The sequence below is a fragment of the Dermacentor albipictus genome, chromosome 5, assembly GCF_038994185.2.
Source record: "Dermacentor albipictus isolate Rhodes 1998 colony chromosome 5, USDA_Dalb.pri_finalv2, whole genome shotgun sequence".
Classification (NCBI taxonomy): Eukaryota; Metazoa; Arthropoda; class Arachnida; order Ixodida; family Ixodidae; genus Dermacentor; species Dermacentor albipictus.
Genome location: NC_091825.1, coordinates 115,465,569 through 115,486,296, shown reverse-complemented (window position 1 = coordinate 115,486,296; position 20,728 = coordinate 115,465,569). Strand labels below are relative to the sequence as shown.

Below are 20,728 nucleotides of genomic sequence, written 5' to 3'. Positions count from 1 at the left end.
ATATCACCCCAAAGACAGAAAAGCAATTTGCATATACCCCTTAATAAACCCACACATTTCAACTTTTACCTACACGACGTTCGTTCCCTCTAACTGTAAACTCTGCGAAGGATTTAGTTATCTCAGGCCACAGGGACACGCTAGTTTTCAAGCACTTCTATTCAGGCCAACAGCTTCACTGTGCTACGTTTCCTGCTAAGAGGAAACTGCCGCTTTCAAGAAATATTGGGCAAAAGATCACTCTGCTATGTTGGTGGCAGTAAATATTTTCCATGCACATCACAGGCACTGTAAGCCAAAGATATAATAGTGCTAACATCTCTGCAACAACTCTGTCCACACAAGAAATCAGTCAGCCGCCGACAGGCAGAAAATGAAATTTGCCTTCAAACAGCTGACAATTGTCGAGGCTGGTCATGCCGGTTATCCATCACACAAATTAAAATTCCACAATCTGACATCATTGCCACTGCTAATGTAGCATTCAAACAATCATCCAAAGATGCAAGATGGTCACGACACAACTGTTCATGCAAGGGTCCAGCTACCAGACTGCATGCAATCTTTGCAAACACAAGGTGTTCGCCGTGTGGTCATTAAAGATCACCCCCACATGGCAATAACGTACACCAAAAAATGAATGCTTACTTGGACTGTTCTAGCTGTCACTGAAAGTTTATAGTTTATAGAAAGTATAGTAGTTTATTCCAGTAACCTTGATATTGGGCACAGCACTAGTGGGTTTCTCGAGATTGATGTTCAATGGCGATCATAAGAAACGAGTAGAAATTTTATGTGAAAGTTCCAGCACTGTGTGTTTTCAGGACTACAGCAGATGCTAAACAACGATGTAAAACTGAAGGGCATAACCACAAAACATGCTTTTTGTTTTGCAGGAGGACTTCTTGTTGGGCTAGTTGGCATTTGCTTAACACATTGTAGTGTGAAGTCGCACTCCTTTGTAGTCGTGCCTTTGTGATACAATATGCCATGCTTTTGTTTGCCATCTTAAAACATGGTTCAAACAAATCAAGTAGCCCTTTTCTGGAATAAGGTTATTTCCTCAGTGATGTTGCTCACGCAATTTCTGAATCTTGTATGAATACTCATCCTGGTACTGTTACGGCAATTTTGGAATCTTCGGGCGATATTCGCAGTTGACCCCGTTCAGGAGTACTACAATCACTTTCGCAATATTTTCGCACGACTCGGGACCAATGCATGTCAGTGTCTACAGGCGACAGTGTACCTGGCACATCAATCTAGAGTACCACTCCTGCAGAAATATAGGCTAGCGCAGGTAGAGTCATCCAACAGCCTCATGGGCCAGAGGTTGCAAACGTATACGGTACCAAATCAACTGTAGAACACAGCCAAAGGGCGCAACTTGCTGCATCAATTAGGCACAACACTAATCAAGAACATAACCAGTAGCAGCTACAGTAAAACCTTGCTAAATGGTACCCGCTTAAGCAGTAGTTTCGTTTTAAAAGTAGTGAAGTCAAATCCCCGACTCAGTGGCCATTGAACATAATGTGTTTTGTATTCGAATAAACCGTACCAGCTTATTGCGTACGCATCGGTTAAAACGTAGCGTTTCCACTTTTCCTCGTACAAGGACAGCGGTGCGTCGTCTGCATCGGGCGGCCCGGCAGAACAACAAGCCTCAGAGATCGGAACAACAACCTCCAAGCGCCCTGCGTGTTTGGCGTGAAGCCACATCAACATCAACATCATTTCGGCGCCGTCCCAGAGAGCATTGTGGCGTTGTGTAAGCGAGGACTCGCGTCATGCCGAAGCTCGGATAAAAAAGAGGCCGGGTGCACAGCATAGAAGAAAAATTAGACCTCGTTCGTGGTGTCGAACATGACACGAAGAAGTCGGCGCTGGCACGCAACATGGGTCTACTGTTGGCTATGGTGTGTGGCATTTGGAATGCAAAGAAGTTCCTCGGCAGCGCTGCTGCGACCGCAAAGAGATGTCGACTACGAGGTTCGACTTTTCACCATAGTTGCCTCTGTTGTTGCCGAAGTGTCGACTCGCTACAGTGGTGAGGACGACATGGCGACATGGAAAGCAATAGCACGGGTGATTCGGGCCCGACAGTGGCAGAAACTGCGTGTTATGTCAGCCTCACGAATGCAATCACCACAACGAGAACAGCACCTGGCAATGAAAAAGGCGCCCTGGGACTTCAGCAGCTCTATTGCGTGCGTGAACAGAGAATACATAACGCCAACGAGTTTGAGACCGCTGTCGTCATGCTAGGCCGCCACGGCATCAAACGAAAATATCACTTTTGTCGTGCGAAATGAATAAATACTGCATGTCTTTTTCCCCTTTCATCGCACTCGCTCCGAGTTCCGTGTTACATTTTTGACAAGTAAGTGGGCGATCTCATGCTATTTCGTTTAAACAGTACTATCGTTTAGTACATACTTTTTTCGAGCTCCGGCCAACTACGGTTGAACGAGGTTTCACTGTATTAGGATAGGTTTCTTGTCTACTATTAACAGGGTATCCTTTTAGCTACATTTAAAGAAAATCATAAACGATTAGCTTATCGGTCTGTTTCAATTTGCCAGAGACTACACAAATGGCAGGAGATTGACATGTTTTTTATTACATAGAAATAGCGCTATTCAGGAATGATTGAGGCATGATCACGTAAACTTGCACTTGGAGAAGTCCATCTCTGGATGCTGCTCCATGAACCTAGAATGAGAAATCCAGAAAAATATTGCACCACAGATGTGTGTGACAGCATGACCTGTCCTACTGTCAACTGCCCGAGAATAATACAGACCCCATTGGTCTATAAGCAAAAGAGAAAGACAATTTTTTCCATTCGAAAAGAGCTCAGAGCATCATGAAAAAACAGGAAAATTGTGTGTTATAAGTTCACGTACTTTAAAACATTCAGCTAGCAAGTTTTTAAGACAGCCTGTGGAATGTCAACGTTGTCTGAAAACGGAAAACAATTTTGCTATGTCAGGCGCCCAATTATGATCCCAATGAAGCAGCCTTTCACGAAACGCACGCTGAGAGCACTGCATAAGGATACTGTGTTGGCATGGATTGCAAGAAACAAAACTATTTGCTTGGCATGCTGAACTGTTTTTCTTAGTTACTAAGTGAGCCAATTTAGTGGCCCCCTACAAAAGGAGCCTTATCAGCAGAAAGGTTTGCGCCGCTTCATCAATGCGCAGGTTGCACGAAAAACTGAAAAGTTGAAACGGAGCAGAGAGGAACTTGTGCTTCTTGAGATGCTGTACATAGTACTCTACAGAAGTGTGCAGCAGCACTAATGGCTAAAAACAAATGCGTGCAGTGCAGTCGGCAGTGACACAAAATGTGTAAGCAGCATAGCACTTACACTCCAAGCTAGCTATCACATTTGCTCTCACTTGAGTTGCTTTTGTGTGTATTAACGTTAAACAAAGCCCCCAGGCATTTCCTTCATTACTTGACTTCTTCACAGACAGAATCCTGCATAGCATTTGTTTTCGGATATACAGCACAAGCCGTAATATGTATGTGCAAACAGAGATGCCCCGGCATAGACAACCTTCTGTGTCCACCTCCGTAATGCTGGCACCATTTCATGCTGTTTGCAACCAAATTCACAAGCCCACTCATTCTCAGTGAGAACCATACACTCTTTCAGCTAAGTTGCAGCTTTTAATCTTTTGTAATTAAAGTGTGCCTTTATTGTTCGGGGCAGTTGTTTCATGCGTAACCATATACTCTATTTATTCAAATCTAGGTCTATAGTTTTTTTTTTCAAGTAATCATATACCAAACTCTAGGGCCGGCTTAAATTTGAAGGTTTTAAGAAAAGCACCAGTTTGTAATAGAAAATGATAAATATGGTGCACAGCTAGCCGCATCTAGAAAAATCAGCAATGCAGCTGCTACTAGCTGTGCCAATAGCCAACTGAAGTACATGAGCGACGTCGCTGTTTTGACCTGTGTCGTATCAACGTGTGGTGTGGCTCATATTGTGGCATTATCGTATAAGGGCCACCAAACAGGCAATGCCACTGTAGCGCTGCTTTCAAACGAAAAGTTGTGCTAGCCACAGAGGCTTCGTCAAACGTGCAAACTGGGCGAGACTTCAGCATCGATGAGAAAAACGTCTGTCAGAGGGGGCAATGGGAGATGCTTTTTGCATGTGCCACACGAGGAGGTGACAACGTCAATGAAGATAAGCACGCAATAACAGAGAAGAGCTGTTCACTGAGATTACGCTGCACTTCAATGCATGCGAGCTGTGCCGCACCATCTGTGCATGCATGGGTGTACGGACGCGAGCTCGTGCACGTCCGCAAGCACGTGTGTGGTCTGGGCTATAGCAACAAGGGTGGCAGCAATGATAACATAGAGTGAGCTTGGCATAATCATATTAAATAAATGCCGTTTCCACTTTGTTACTTTTTTGTTCGGCCTAGGTTCGAGGTAAGTTTTTTTAATTGTTTCCGGCTTCGTACGTTTGGGGGTCAGCTTAGAATCGGGGCCGGCCTAGATTCGAGTAAACACGGTACTAATGAGACTCTGCCCCTTGCAGTAAACTCTAAAATCCAGCTGCACTAAACTTCAACTTTGGATAAACTGGCTATAAATGAGTAGTATATACAGCTGAAGCAATCTTGGCAAAGCCACAAGGCTGGTGATACCTAATCTCTCTAATCTCGAACTCTCTTCCTGCCACGAGGAAAATGTTCGTTTTTTTGCAAGTTACACAAGATTTTTTTTTTTCTGAAGAGACTACTGCACTCAAAATTTTACACAATACATGAAAGTAAAGCAGAATGACTGCTTTTCAGGCATACAAGTTTGATTAACGAGATATAGGTCATAAGAAGATATAAATTGCCAAGAACAAGATTGTAGGGTTAAACTTAACAATGCTAGTAAAGACACACCTGTGTTAAAAAAGAATGTTAAATGTTTTTTTTTACCTATCCAAAATGTTTTGCTATCTAAAAGCCAATAACTGCAAGCAAACCAAATTCTTTCCTTGAGAAACTGCTTCTGCTAAAATAATTTAACTAGAAGCCCTACAGTTGGGCATACCATGAAGCAAAGCAGCTGATTGATGTGAAACAGGTGAACGTTGCAAGCCTTGCAGTAAAATCTTGTTTTCTGCTAGATTTTGCTGCTGCAACATTTCTGTGGTTTTGGCATGTCTCCATGTTAGCTGGCTATGCTCAATGGCTTTAGTTGGTGGAGGAGCACCGACTAAGGGTGCATCCTCATTTTCTGGATTGATCTGCTTCATCGTTGCTCTCAGAATCAAAGTCAGATGAAAAGGCAGAAACCTCTGACTCGCTGTTGCTTGAGCCATCGATAAAATCAGCCACAGATGTGAGATCTGCGATGTACTGGAGGCAGCCAATTTTGCATTTGAATTCTGACGAGTGTGCCCGTCATTGGAGCCCGTTTAATAGACAGCACCAGGAAGGAAAAAGCGAACTCCATAAGAAACAAAAGTTTAGTTTTCGTACTATGTCGGATGGCGCAGTGTATCTGAGCAGCATGGAAGGTGTCGAAAATGGCATTCGAAACCATCGTTAGCGGGCCAGCGAAGCCTAACTGGCACATTAGAGAAAGAGTTAAATAACAGCCTTTAAGTGGTGAGTAAGCAGACGACACGCGCATCTGGTCGCAAGCGGATACAACACAGATCGCAGAACACATGCGTGTTGATCTTGCTGTTGCACTTTGTCGCACAGGTGCCCATGCGAGTGCTGGTTCTTAATGTCCTGGGTTCTGCATCATTTGCAGTGAGCAGCATTGATGGCATTTTCTTGAGTTTCGACATCCAAGAATGTAAATTTTGCAAACCTTTTGAGATGCATCTGCTCATAATACAATCGTAAAAATTTGCATGGAAGTTGCTTTGTATCTACTGTATCAGAAACTAAGCTATGTTGTGGAGTCCAAAATTTCGTAGCCATTTCGTCCTTAGTTCACTCTTACCAAAAACAAGCGGAGAAGCTGTCGTTTACTCACTTCTTAAGAACGTCTTGTTTCTTTTGCTCGTCGGATGTTGGCAGTCCCATTTCCCGCTGCCTCTGGTCATACATCATTTTCTCCACCATCCCTCGCGTTTCACCGTCAAGGTCAGAGAGCTGCACAAACAAAGCTTTCAGTTACCCAGACAGCAGACACACGAGAATGGTGAGCAAATATTATTTCATGGGATTTAATGTTTGAAAGGTGGAAAAGCTTTGCCGCCTCAAGTTCTTTCTTTAAAAGAACATCTAACGTGCACATTAAGTCAAATGAATGTTGCCGATTAGCTCTACAAGGTGTCCAAAAACGTCACTTTACTCAGAACTGAGTTCTGCAATGCAATTAGCAATGCAGTAGTGCAAACACCGTGCCACCTCACATGATGCAACATTCCTATTTATAACTGATCAATTCTATACGACCACAGATATTAACACTTTTTATTTGCTTTTCCAATATGACAGGTAATTCATGCTGCCTCTCCACACCAATCGGTCAGAGCCATTTGCAGGAGTACGGCGCTACCTCTGTGCTGCGTTCTGACGTGAAGCGGGCATTTGTGGCCCAGCAGAGCACGACCTCCAAGATTCTAGACACTGATACGTATAAGATGCCACCCCGTTCATTAAGAGAGATTTAAGTCCTGGAACTGCATGGCTCCTATAGTCTGAAATTTCATTGCAGCAAAGTCACCTTCTAGCATAAAGTAAGCATTGTGAGGTTTTTTGATAGATAATGTAACATATTATATCAGGCCTTTCTTTTTCTTCCAAAGTGTATTTGCAAGGTGACTGATGGGCCAATAGACAAGTGCTAGTAAAGGCCCATCATGAACAGTTCATAAAGCAGTGACCGTACAGCTGCAGTAATGCCCGAGTATACACACTCAAACAAATGTAATTGCAAAGTGAACGGCGCTATTTAAGAAACAAAGAAAATAGCGCAGCCTTGATAACTTGCATAAGTGGAACAGTGGATGTGGAAGCTTAAGATAAAGAGATAGCTCGAATGTTTGACCTCTATGTCTCTTTAACATGCACTGAAATATCAGCCCATAAGTATATTTGCATTCTGCTCCACGGTAACAGCAGCCAGGAGTTGAACCAGTGATCTCGCACTCAGAAGCAGACCATCATGGCTACTGTTCCGTGTAGTGAAAGCAAAAAATTAAATTATGGAGTTTCACGCACAAGGACCACTGATAATCAGGCACACTGTAGAACTCTGAATTAATTCCGACCAACTGGAATTGTATAGCATGCACTTAAATTTAAGTATACGAGCGTTCTAACTTCGCCGCCATCGAAACGCTGTCACCGCAGCTGAGATTGATCGCGCAACCTCAAGATCGGCACCACAATGCCATAGCCACTAAGCCACCGTGGTGGTTAGTTCGGAAGGGAAATTAACAGATCATTTTGCACTGTTGAGGCCAAATTCTGGTACTGCTTATATAACTTATCTGGTGCTGCAGTTCAAAGGCCCTGCAAGCTGTTGGCTTCCTGGCACAAACACTAGTGCTGCCAATTCTTGCATGTGCTCGCCTGTGCTCTGTGTAACACAGCACACTTGGTTGAAAGTAGTGTTTTTACATTGAAATCGCACATGAACAGCTAAGCGCATAGCTTATGGCACGTGGAGGAAGGGTATACTTTAGTATATGCTGCGCCGTCTGTACATGCGCAGTAAAGGGGTTTTCCATGTGCTGGAGTCACAGTTTAGAACAATCCACATCGACTTCAGTTTTTTTTTTGTCCTTGATCACTAGCTCAGACAGAACTATTACTGAATTACTGAGAGAGCTGACAGAGCTATTACTATTATTGATAGAGCTATTAATGCCATATGGCCATAACAGTGGATAATAAGAATAAAAATTAAATGGATCATAACAAAATGTGGGCCTCTCAAGTTCCTCGCCATCACTGGGATTATTAGCATTTTATGAATGTGACAGCACAGCGCTGCAAACCTTTCATTTCCTGCAACATCTTTCGGTGGATGCCAGCGTAAAGCAAAACTTTTTTTTGTTGTTTAGAAGCATCCATTCTAGTACAGCAATGAGCACTGTATGAAATTGAAGACTTGCAGCGCTCATCCGGCACGTTCACAAAATGCTGTTGTGCTGCCACAGTTTTGTGTGCACACGACAACAGCGAAGATCATTGAGAATTGACAGGTGCATCAGAAAAGGTCGTCATTTCGTGCACAAAGATGTGGCAGAAAACAATCTTTTAAGGTTGTTTGGCAGTGCGGCACAGGCTTTTGTACAAGCTTACTCTGTGGTTACTAACAGCCCCCCCACCCCAGCGTGCAGTGTAAGCGGTGAAAAGAGAGAAGCCTTATAACTAAGTAATGAATATATGGAAGTAAGTTCGGCTCCCTCTTCCACTTCATTGAAGCAAGGTCTTGCTGCACAGAAGAAATTTTACATGAAATTCACGGTAGTGGAAATCATTAGCACGAACCTTGGATGGCTCGGGGTTCACTTTCCTAGTGTTGATTTCTGGGTCCGTCATCACCAGACGTGTCCACCATTCCATCTTGTTAATCTGATAGAGAGAGAGAGAGCAAGAAGACAATGTTGGGTTGCACCTTCACTCTATTTTCTAAAGCTAGGGAAAAGAGAAGTGCTGGACAGCATTGCTATAACAAACAGTAGAAATGCCACAAACTAGCTCCATATACTCAAGATTTGACATAAAAATGCAATTAGTTATCAATGCTTTTCTATAAGGAACTAGCACTAAACTGACATCAACGTTTGGACAGCATGCAGTTTGAACACTTTATCTTCATGAGCAAATGCCCAATCCCACAAGAGCTGTAAGCAAAAGCTTTAGATAACAACAACTTCGTAATACATTTGGCTATTTGACAGCACTTCGATTGGTTATGTAAGATAATGAAGCTGTATTACATGGACAAAAGAGTTTATTAGCACTATCCCAGCTTTGCTAACATTGTAGGAGCAGGCTTATTGGCACGGTAAAGGTTCTTTGCTATGTTGAACGATCTTAGAAGCTCTGCAGCAATGCTGGGAAATCACCAGTAAAACGTGACATCTACTTCCTCACAGATTCAATTTCCAGCCTGCAATTTAGAGGGGCAAAGCATTTGCCATGCACAGATGTAAAGTGCACTTTCTGATTTAGAGCAAGGCACTCAGGCTATGACACAAAGCCGAAGCTTACGTGGCAGTACAATCTACAGCAACAGTCGACAATGTGTGCTGGAGACACATTGGCACTCCTCACACCACAAACACTCACTTTTTCCATTGTGACTAGGATGGTCTTGGAATCCTCGAGGATCCAGCAGGACTCTTCCAACTTGATCTCATTGAACAGGTCACCATCAATGATGGGTGGGAAGCCCTTCAGACCAACTTTTAGGTGCTGCATAGAAATAGGAACACAGTTACACTTTCCTCAACTGTAAGCATCAACAGTTCACTGCATGAGAGCTAATAGCCAAGGTGTAGTACATCTCAAGCACCTGGCTACTCACACCTTATGCCCCTGAGAGACAGTTTCGAGCCATGTAAGCAGTCCTGTTAATGAGAGCTCTATCCTGTCTATTATCCTATTGCAGTATAAGGAATACCCCGACTCCGATGTAGATGGTAACCTCAGTGGCAGTAGCGCCATCTTGTGATGCTTTCCAACAAAGCCATGGAATTTTTTTTCTCTTGCTACATTGTTCCCACAGAAAGGGGGCGAGAAAAAATGCACTTCAGTTGAGCTCACTTACGGTGGCCTCACTTGAGACAAACACTCACTTATTGCAAACTAAACCGATATGACAGTCAAAATATACATTACTGCAATGTTGCCATGTCTCATGTACAATGAATGCAACTGACACGGTCAATCGGTTACAGCGGACACACAGCTGCAGAACAACACCTGGTACCTCTGCTACAGTGTCCATGCTCTAGGTGTTGCACTGATCATCACTCGCCTAACTCACCTGGAGTGCCTTCATAGACGCACAGTGCAGGCATGTGTGAAGGCTCTCACAGTCCCCCCTACTCTCACCATTACTATCATCAGCAAATTGTGACACACGGTCGCCGTGACCCACTACCACCATCATCAATTGCACTTCCTCACTTCAGTTTTACTAAGTTTGGAACTGGCTGTCCTCCAGTGTGTTAACAGTTTATTCAAGATGTCGGAAAGGAAGTCTTCTTTGCCTGTGTTAACCCTAAAAAAACCCTTATGCTTTATAAGAAACCAGTCCCGTGAAGACTTGTGGCAGCACTCTGTAGGCTCTGACACAGGTAGCCTTGATGTTGACTGGGACGATTTCGTTAGTGCAGATGATGACATCATACGTGAAGTGCATTAAGTGTAAGCAACACGAAAGTATTGAACGAAACTGCATGGCTAAATTTCTCGCACAGATGATGCACAACAACAACGCATGGATATTGTTTCAAAACATGTGCCGGGGAGACTGCATCGCTGCCGGTTTCTGCTGCAGGTAGTAAAAGTTGTGTGTCGCAATGCTATGCACACTTCTTCCACCAACGTATGTCCTCCTCATCCACAAGTAGCGGTGGTGTGCACTGTGTGGCTTTTGATAAAAACGCATTACTTGACACGAAAAATGAGCTGTAAACTTGCTGTGGCATTTCCGTCATGCAGTTGCTCTCACAGCGGTGGCTGCGCAGGTGTTTGCCGCAAGACGTGTTTTCATCCAATCGCACCACGCGGTTCCCGCTTCACAGCTTATCTACGCTGTGGGCCTCAGTGAGGGACATGTTTTCACAATAAACTTCAGAGCGCGGTTTCACTGGGGCTTGCTTCTGCAAAAGCGGCGATTACCAGCTTCTTGTTCATGTTTTTCTTGTCCCCCCCCGAGCAATCCTTTTATTACAAGCATCAGCATAACGGGCGACGTTCATTTTAAGTGGGCTCGATTGTACGGCTGACTTCCAATAATTTGATCCCGATAAGACTGAAGAAGCTGGTTAATTAAACAAAAAGCAGGAAAAGCATGCCATTGATTCACTTGGCAATATTTGCCTTTAAGGTTAGCTTTGCCGCAATACACTGGTGTTACGCGGTGAGGCATACTAAGGGACAAGAATGGCACTGTTATGGGATAACACGGGGAATGCGGGAGATGGAAATTCAAGACGATGAGCAAAACGTAAAGAAGGTGAATGCAGGACCTGCATTCACCTTGTTCACGTTTTGCTCACTGTTATGGGATATAGCACGTATTCCTTAATATACATGGGCATATGCACCATCTGAGGTCACAGTACAAGCACCAAAAAGACTAACAAGCTTACAGCCAAGCCTTCAGAGTTTTAGATAGACCCCTACTCTTTTATTGGCTTTAACCACTCCCTCGACTTTCAGTGCTTTTTTTTTTCATCTTACTGCCTCTTCCTTTTTGTGAGCTTTCTCAAAACACAGATGGTTTTTCTCCGCTTCACCAACGTTATATACCAGAAAACATGAATGAAGAACATATCAGTCGAGTTTTATTGTATCCGCGTTTGTTATATAGAGGTTCGACTGTACAAGAATCAACAAAAGCTTGATATCATCAAAGAAAACATACGCTGCTTGCCGGGACCAGAATGCAAGTAAAAATTATCCATCTTCCATCTTTTGAATGGATAAACATTGAATTGGATTACTGTCGCTAGTGTGGAAATATGGTACCAGCTCCCACAACATAGAATGCCTCATTTATGACCAGCTAATTGGAATTGGCCACTGATAACAATTAAATGTCTTTCAATATGAATGCATATGCAGTTTGGCCAGCTTATTAGGTTTTATTAAACAGCTTACTGATATTACTTCACACAGCCCTAGTGGCACTTTTTATGCCAGAGCACAGCGTGCACTTTCTATTTAAAAACAAGCAGTAGTGCTAGTACATAATGACTTCTGAGATTGCCGACAAAGCAATGCAAGGTATATTCATCACAGCCGGTTCGAATAGCTGAAGACATGTGTGGCTCCTCCAGCTACAATTTTCTTTGCATTTGCAACCAATTAATTTCTTAGCTTTATATGAAGCAAACACTCTTGAGTTTTCAAGAAGGGTTCAATGTTTGCCTTTACCATGACCTTAAAGGGCCCCCTGAAACGGTTCGGACACATTTTGTAGATGCGTAGGGTACAGCTTAAGTCGAAGATTCGCACCACAATTTAAGTGAAGCGTTACGTATTAATGGAGCTACAAGCGATTACAAGTTACCCTCCTCCCTAGCCATGCTTTTCCTCCTCAACTCGTTCGCTGAGCCAACGGGGCTAAGCTCCGCCTTCACTAACTATGCGTCATGATGCGAGGTCACATCGTCCACTTCCGGTTGCTTTGGAACCCGCGCGAAACCTCCCCGCTAGTCGCTTGGCCGTCGACTGCAAGTGAGAGCTATCGAAGCAGCGTGCATTGCGAGCATTCTGTTGTAGCGCCGAACGTGTCTGGTATTCCATTAATTACACACTAGCGGAACGTTTCCACTGAACGCTGGAAGCATAAACTCAAGCTGATGAAGGAACTTTAGCGTAGACGTACGTGAGCTGCCTGATCGGTCTGCACGGTCCAGCCACTCGTTGGCGCAGAGCTTCACCAGCCAAAGAAAGAGCTAATATTGCTCTAACCAAGTGTAAAACATTTTAAACATTTACAAAAACAACATGTTAACAATTACACTCCTGCAAAAAATTTACACCAGCAGCGTAGCAAAGAATACATTTTGTAACTGCTGCTGTGTCTGGTTGAGCTCTATGCCACCAGGTGGCTGCACCGTGCAGACCATTCACATTTGCGCTTCTGTTCGTCCCATGAAACGACACGCAAGGGGACACGACCAGGTCCTGTCCCCTTTGTGCTTGCGTTTACCCTAATACCGAACTCGCGAAAATATTGCGTTAGTAATCCTCCGGTGTAAAGTGACGGCCGCAATCGCGCAAATCCTGCCGCCGGTCGGATAGCGGCAGTCCGGTGCGCTGCAGCCAGTCCGCTCGTCTACTGGCTTGTAGAGGGACACGATGTCGCAGCTTGACATATTGCCAGTCGCTGCGTCTGCAGTCCACAACACAACAAAGTCAAATCATAGCACTCGCAAAAAGACAGACCAACACTGACGGCGGAGCTCTCATCAAAGACGGAGCATGTTGTAACACAAGCACATGACACTTACTGTGTGCCGGAAGTGCTTAAGTGTACTGAACAAATGCTATTGTGCATTCCCTTTGTGTTACTTTCTTTTTATAAAAACAAATTCACTAACATTTCAACTATTACGCATATTTGTTAACCAAAAGTTCGAAAAATTATCGATCACGCACCCTGGCCTGCCAATCGGATAGCTCGCCCCACGGACGTCATATGGGTGATTTGCGTCATATGGGTAGGGGCGACTTAAAATTATGCCGTGCAGTGTGCTGCGATCAGCAGCGATGTGCATTTTTAAAACCTTGTAATAAATTACAGACTTTATGCGGAGCACTTAGATGCATCAATTAATGATCAGAAGGACCTACTCTAACGACTCAGTACGTTTGTAGAAAATAGTTTGTAGAAAAGGCTTGCAGGAACATAAGCCTTGAGCTACAAAGGCAGATGTTCAACCATCATGGGAACTCGTGACAGTGCAATGTTTTTTATGCGAAGCATATTACGAGAGCTCAACCCAGCTCCTCAGGCGCGGCGGTGTCGCCATGAAACCACGTGACACCGTGACGTCACGACAGAGGAGAAGTGGCTTTGGCTCAACTCTTGCAAGACGGGCTGGGTGGGAATCGAACCAGGGTCTCCGGAGTGTGGGACGGAGACGCTACCACTGAGCCACGAGTACGATGCTTCATAGCGGTACAAAAGCGCCTCTAGTGAATGCGGTGTTGCCTTAGAAACGAGCTGTTTCTAAGGCGTGCGTCTCTTGCTCAGGCGCACATTTCGTTGCCGCGCCGAACGCTGCTTTGCTCGACGCTCACCGCGTCCAATGCGGGGCGCGTAGTCGCTGCCCTGTAGCCCATTGTCTTACACCCCTTGGCGGGTCGACGGGAACGCTGTCGCGTTCCACTCTTGAAGGCGAAGCAGTAATGCATGAGTTGTTTCTTCGTCTAGCCAAACCAAATATAGCCAAGCAACAGCAGTTCACCAGGCTAAACAGTGGTTCAACAACTAAAATAAAGGCTAGTATGCTTCGCATCCTGGGCTTAACCTTACCTAAGCCACAGCCATTTTTTTACTTGGTTTGGCACAGCATCACAGAGAAAGCACATAGCAGCTTTATGTCTGTCGGCTTTATCTGGTTGCGACTTATAAAAAACAGACCTCTTGGTTCCCTTTCTTATCATCCATTACATAGCGAAGGTGTTGTCTCTGGCAGCTTTGATGCTTTCAGGTAGCATACGAGGGTTTATTGACAAAGTTGCCCCCTTCCAAATTCATGTACCATGCGACGCCTTAAGGCAGGAAGGATATTTTACATCCACAGCTGAGGCCGCGAGTGGTAGCACTGGCTAACACTCTCAGGGTTAACTAGTACACACGCATAAACCCCAAAGAAAGTGGTCAGGAAAAGGGCCTACGGTAGCTCAATTGGTAAGAGCATCGCATGCGTAACGCGAAGACACAGATTCGTATCCCACCTGTGGCCAATTGTTCTTTTTATCTACTTTCAATTACAGTAAAATCTCGTTACTATGAACACTACATTAATGAACCTTTCAGATTAGCAAACTTTTCAGAAATCCCCTGCTTATAGTTTCAGAATAAAAATATTTCAGTATTACGAACTTCAGAATACCGAACTTTTCAGAATAACGAACGTTATTCAGTTTTCCTGTAATGTTAACATTTCAGTTCTACTAACTAATATTTGGAAAACTAGGGATTCTTAGATTCCCATGTATCCATTCCGGCAGCCGAAACAGTAGGCTATAGCAGACAATGCACAGAGGTCGGACGTCGCAGCACATGGGTTCAGAAAACATGAGACTGCGCCCGAGCAAAAAAGAATGCGGACGAGCGAAGATGATGACTCCTCAGGTGTTGCAAGCAAGCGCATGCTCCGCCCAGAAATGTGTTGCCTAGCAACAGAGGCGTGCTCTTCCTTCTTTCACCCTTCTTTCTGCGCACACTTCTTTCTGCAGCCGTACCAGCTATGAGTGCGGTGAAATGTAACCTCCGTACTCGCAAATGCCACGTGGTCGCACTTTGCACCTTTCCAGACGATGTCGTTTACGCATGCTTACACTTTGACATAGTTCAGGTGTCCTCCTCAAGCGAGCCAGTTGCGGTGTCCATGGCAAGAAGTGTGAAAAAACAAACAAAAAGCATGAACCATTGCGCTTTGGAGGCAACGTAAAGCTACGTTTTTGACGGTAGTTTTCTTGGCATCAGCATCTGTTTTGCACGCGTCACTCTTATTATACAGTGCTTTGGTGGTGCGTGGCGGTGGAATCTATGGAATGTAGCAACAGCGGGTGCTGAGAGAGCCAACAGCTACGTTTGCATGGATAGCTCACATGGTGACAACTTAGGAACAGATGGGTTGATGGGCAGTATGGTTAATGTTGAGGCTTTCCCTATAACAATCGTTCAGAATAACGAACAATTTACTGCGGTCCCCTGAAGTTTGTTATATCGAGATTTCCCTGTATTTATAAATTCTACATTTCAATTAAATAAACAAGTAATTCCCCCTATGCTTTCCTTCTTATCATTGTTTGTCGGCTTTATATTGTCATGACTTTCGAAAAAGTGGTTCCTTGGTTCCCTTTCTTTCCATTCATTACAATCCCTTTCACAAGACTCTACATCGGACTTGTATAGAAGTATGTGCTTTATAGCATTCCTAGCATTGTGCGCAGATAACAAGCTTGGAACGACGGCAGAAACGCTGACGGCCGATTACACCGATGCATCTGCTGCCGAGTCGCACAAAATCTTGTGAAAGTGATAATATGTCTGAAGCCGAGAGCATTTCTCTGGATCTTAGTCTAGCACAAATTGAACGAACAACAACCTTCACAATAACGTGCTCTGCCGCAATTTTGTGATGGCTATGACACTGCATCTGACGGCTCCAATGATTGGCCACAGGTAGAGCGTTGCGAATGCCGCAAAAGTGGTTTTATATTCGTGTCTGATTGGAATGCGCAATAAACTTTCGAACACATCTTGCTGGAATAAAGGTGCATGTTAAATTCAGGTAAATACGGTACTTTGGCTGCAAGCTAATTCACAGTTACAGATTCGTTCTAACATGAATGTGCAAATGAAACACTTAAAAAGTCAAACAAAACAACAACTACACTCAAGTGCAGGAAGGAATACAACAAAGGAATAATTCTATCCTGGTTCTATTGCGAGCTGTGCGGCGCGCGACTTTTACAACGAAGTGACCTGTATAATGAACGATTCAGGGAGCCTCAAGCACTCCGTTATAAAGGCGTTCGACTGTACTAATGCATTACTCAAAAAGTTGATGCCACTAACCTTTTTCTCAAAGTCGATGACAACATCTCGTGCCTTGATCTTTAGATTCCTTGGTATGGGGACCCTGAGCTGGAAAAGTAAAAAAAAAAAGTATTAATGGACATTTTGTGAGTGCAACACTATGAAAAATGCCCATCCTGTGTCAAGACACAGAAAAAAATTGAATGCACTGTAGAACAGCTGATAAACAATAATGAGAACATTCACGTGTTATTCCTACTCTAACTTGTGGTGGCTTACGGCTGCACCACAGATACTGAGCAAAGCCAAAACCACCCATCACACTCTGCTAACGTGCCGTGAGCAGGAGAGAAAATGAGGCTAAAACACTTTGTCAGAAAGTTGTCTTTTTTTCTCTTCAGTTTCACTTTCCTTATTACATGCACATAAAAAAAAAACACCCCCCACAGGTCATTATCCCTATGCTTTCTTAGCTTCAATGGCGACTTCGTGTGGCGACTAACAAAGTTTTCCTTAATTCAGAAAAGTTTTATAGATGTCCGTCGAATGTGTAACACGAAGGGCATCGCGAAATAGTTTTATATATCAATAATATGAAATTAGATGTGTGCGAATATTTGAAGCGTTCGAATATTATCGAATATTATATTCTTAATGTTCGTATTCAATTTGCAAAATAGATGTTCTAGAATGTTTGAATATTCAGTCGGATACAAATATTTCTATCGAATCAAATATATTACTGCCTGTGAGGGAGACAATACAGTTCTCAGCATTTGTTTCTATCTTATCTAAGTATACCGGGGCAATCTTGTGCTGAATTTTGTGATGCTTCTGAGCTGCTTGCGAAATTTAGCCTGATAAGCACACTTAGCCACTAAACGTTTGACCTTTGTGGGAAAACCAGCCTTTCAATACAAGGGGGCGCGGGTTTGTGAACAGCGAGGGTGCATTTCTTTTTTTTTCTTCACATATCTGCCTCCAATTCCGAGCTTATTGTTTACAGCAAGTGCAATGAGCGATGACTGGTACAGTGTCAAAAGCCTCCGAGTTTACAGGCATTTGATGCATTATATTAAGGCACAGGCTGTTGAGGACCGCTAGTGGGAATTACTAAACATGAGCCAAATACACAATGTTTTAGAATAACGGCTAACTAGTCTTGCTAACATTGGCAATGTAATTGCAATGTTCCAACATAACACGTTAACGCAACTTGCTAATAAACGCGTGTGCACATCATTATTCGATACGCAAAACTAAGCATTCGTATTCCGATCATATTAGAAAATTTTTATATTCGCACAACCCTATTTGAAGTACAGTAAAAGCTTGTTAATTAAAATTAAAAAAAATTGAACTAATGAAATCAAAGAAAAATATAGCTCGGTTAAGGTGTGCATGTGGTCCGATGCAGCGTGAGTGCGCATGCACACGCTACGTCGTGTTGGCGAGAACAACGTCTGTGGTTCAAAGAACTGGCGCAGCCAACGTAACCGGGCACGGCCAACGCAGTCCAACGTGCCTGATGTCATGATGGCTCTTGCTCTATCTGCACGTTTGTTGCAACGACTGCACCAACCCACAATGCATGGCACGGAGAAAAAAGGTGCCTACGCCGCTTCGCCGACGTACGCAAGCAGTTATTCAAAGCAGCACGTGGCTTAGGGATTGTTTTGCGCATAATGGAAAGAAAGCATTAGACAGCGCACGCAGCAAATTCTATAGGGGACGGCATTTCAGCTGGTGCAGCGCAAGCAGTGTAGTGTGACTGGCCATAAGCGACGTGTGCCGAAAACGCTGAACTATAAACGCGCCTTTGCACTACCGATGCTCGCCACAGAAACAAGAGCTGTGCTCTAAAATGCTCACGCAAAAGACACCACAACCTGCTGCGACGTTGGTCTCAGTTGTACTTTCATAGGTGCCCTGGCTGCACGCTGCTGAATTCCACTACATGTATAGGTGGCATCCAAACACATATCCCAGCGATGCTTTCCTTTGAGTAATAGCCACGAATCTCAAAGGCTATGCTTATTGGTAATGCAAAGGCCAATAAACGTCAAGGCCACCATTTTCAGACATTACCTAGTGCCGCTTCATGGCAGAACACCTCGTAAAGAAAGAGCACAGCCTCCAACATCAACATAATAAAAAAAAAGGAAGAAGAGAATGTTGGCCATGCCTGACCACGGCCAATGCGTCTCTCCAGTGAGGCCGAAACAAAGGGCCGCAGATGGAAAGAGCAAAGCTGCGCAGTGATGCCAGCGTCGCCAACATGCACCCACGCACTAGCACTCTCTCCCCATATAAGATCGCAGAGTTCGAGTTATCAGTGGCGGTGTGTGGATTTCAGTGTCAATTGGCAGGATGCTACCGTATTTTTGCGATTCTAAGCACCCCCCGATTCTAAGCAACCCCCTCTATTTTCGCGAGAAAATTGTCAAAAAAGTTGCGAAAAAAAAAAATGCGAATCTAAGCACCCCCCTATTTGTTACGAAGAGCGCGTAGCCAAGGCTGCCAAGCTCGCTTGCTCACTCTGTCATTGAGCCGGAGCCGCCGGAGTCCCGAGATGGCACGGCGACCGCGGCGCGTGTACGCCGTACAGCCGGACTGTACGGCAAAAGCTGCAGAAAGCGTACCCATCAACCATCGCAATGTGGATTTCGGACGCTTGGAAGCGGGTCCAAGTGGACGTTGTGGTCAAATGATTTGAGAAGTGCTCGATCACAAACCACTTTGATGGAACGGAAGACAACCTGCTGTGGGATACCGAGAGCGGCGGTTCAAGCGGTGCGACGAACTTGAGTGGCAGTGATAGTGACTGAGCATCCGACACAAGCGGTGGGTTCACACTCTGCGCCAATTTTTCTTTTATATGTTTACAAAATAAAATCGTATTTCTCGCACCCATCTCGTCGTGACATAGCAACGAAAAGAAGGAGTGGGGGGTCATTCTAGATTTTTCGGATCTAAGCACCCCCCACCTCCCTTTGGGCATCACAATCGCGAAAAAAATTAGGTGCTTAGAATCAAGTAAATACAGTATTGATTTCAATACATTGTTGGACAGACTGCGGCAGCTACAGTCGAACCCGGTTATATTGAACTCGCAAGAAAATGCCTATCAGTTTGATATAGGGCATAATTCGATATAAGCCTGCTAAAGAATTGGCCGTCATAAAAGCACATAAGCACATATCATTAATAAAAGCGCTTTAATGATGAAACCAGCTTAGTTTCGCATGAAAAAGTCCTGTATTTTCTTCCGATTGGGCAATTTCGGTGCCTGTGATGCACACACTTTTCCACATTGTCTAAGGAGTCGGAGCAGCTATGGCCACTACCTTCCACAATCACGCAGAAGCACCAGATCAGTGCAAGTGCACCAATCCTCTCGGATGATGATGGCAAAGAATCATCGTTGCTTTCCTCATTGTGCCCACTATAACTTGTGCTCGGTATGATGTCGGCAATGTAGTCTTCGTTTTCAGGCTCCGCCGTGGTCACGACACCATCATCCACACTAACAAGCTCGTCGACCAATGATCCGTCAATGGCTTCCAGAAATTCTGACAGCTCGCTCCAAACTTCGGCCACACCGGCAACGGCTTCGTCGTACTCATCAGAACCACCAGTCACCACCGGGCATGCAGAAGCCGGTATGTCTGAAGCAATTTCGGATGAACCACTTGCACACAGCCGCCTCGACATCGCCGTATGTACGTATCGGGTGCCATGGGCATTGGGTCGCGAGTTTGTCCACTTTATCCCCTAATCTTCCCGTTATTCTACCTTCAAGATCGTGCCGAGAGTGCTCCTCAGAATCTTGAATGCTGCGGCGACATCCGACTTCTTACCACCTTCGAATCGATTCATGATTTCGAGCTTCACGGCGAAAAACAAATTTTGCTACTTTGCGCTAGCCATCATGGCAGCACTGTGGGACAAGGCCCACAAGGCGCAAACACAATGAACCAGAAAAGCAGTGAGACGACTCGCACTTCCACCACCTTGCACAACTAGGGTGCAAGGGACTCTGACTGGCCGTCTCAGCAAGGGCTGCGGGTATGGTAAAACATTATTGAAGTCCTGCAGATCGTGAGTCTTCATGAAGCGGGCCGCTCCCACGTGGGAACCAGAAGGACAAGCCTCTCGGCCGCATCATGGGCCTGCTGAACAGCCCAGAGTTGGTCAGCCAGAAGAGGGCTGCGGAGAACCGCCTCCCTTCTGGATGAGCTGTTATCGATGATAGAGTGTGACCGGACAC

At 44.6% G+C, this 20,728-nt stretch overlaps 1 protein-coding gene across 1 annotated transcript in view; it reads right to left on the bottom strand.

Annotated features, from left to right (window-relative positions):
• Nucleotides 1-2,597: 2,597 nt before the first annotated feature.
• Nucleotides 2,598-20,728, bottom strand: part of nudC (nuclear distribution C, dynein complex regulator) — a 30,262-nt gene continuing 12,131 nt past the window's right edge. Inside the window, exons 6-10 of the mRNA XM_065449416.1 lie at nt 16,498-16,566; nt 9,291-9,416; nt 8,487-8,570; nt 6,016-6,134; nt 2,598-2,715 (exon numbers count right to left, since the gene is read on the bottom strand). Of these exons, the coding sequence (XP_065305488.1) occupies nt 2,664-2,715; nt 6,016-6,134; nt 8,487-8,570; nt 9,291-9,416; nt 16,498-16,566 (450 nt within the window). The 3' untranslated portion in view covers nt 2,598-2,663. The remainder of the gene's footprint in view (nt 2,716-6,015; nt 6,135-8,486; nt 8,571-9,290; nt 9,417-16,497; nt 16,567-20,728) is intronic.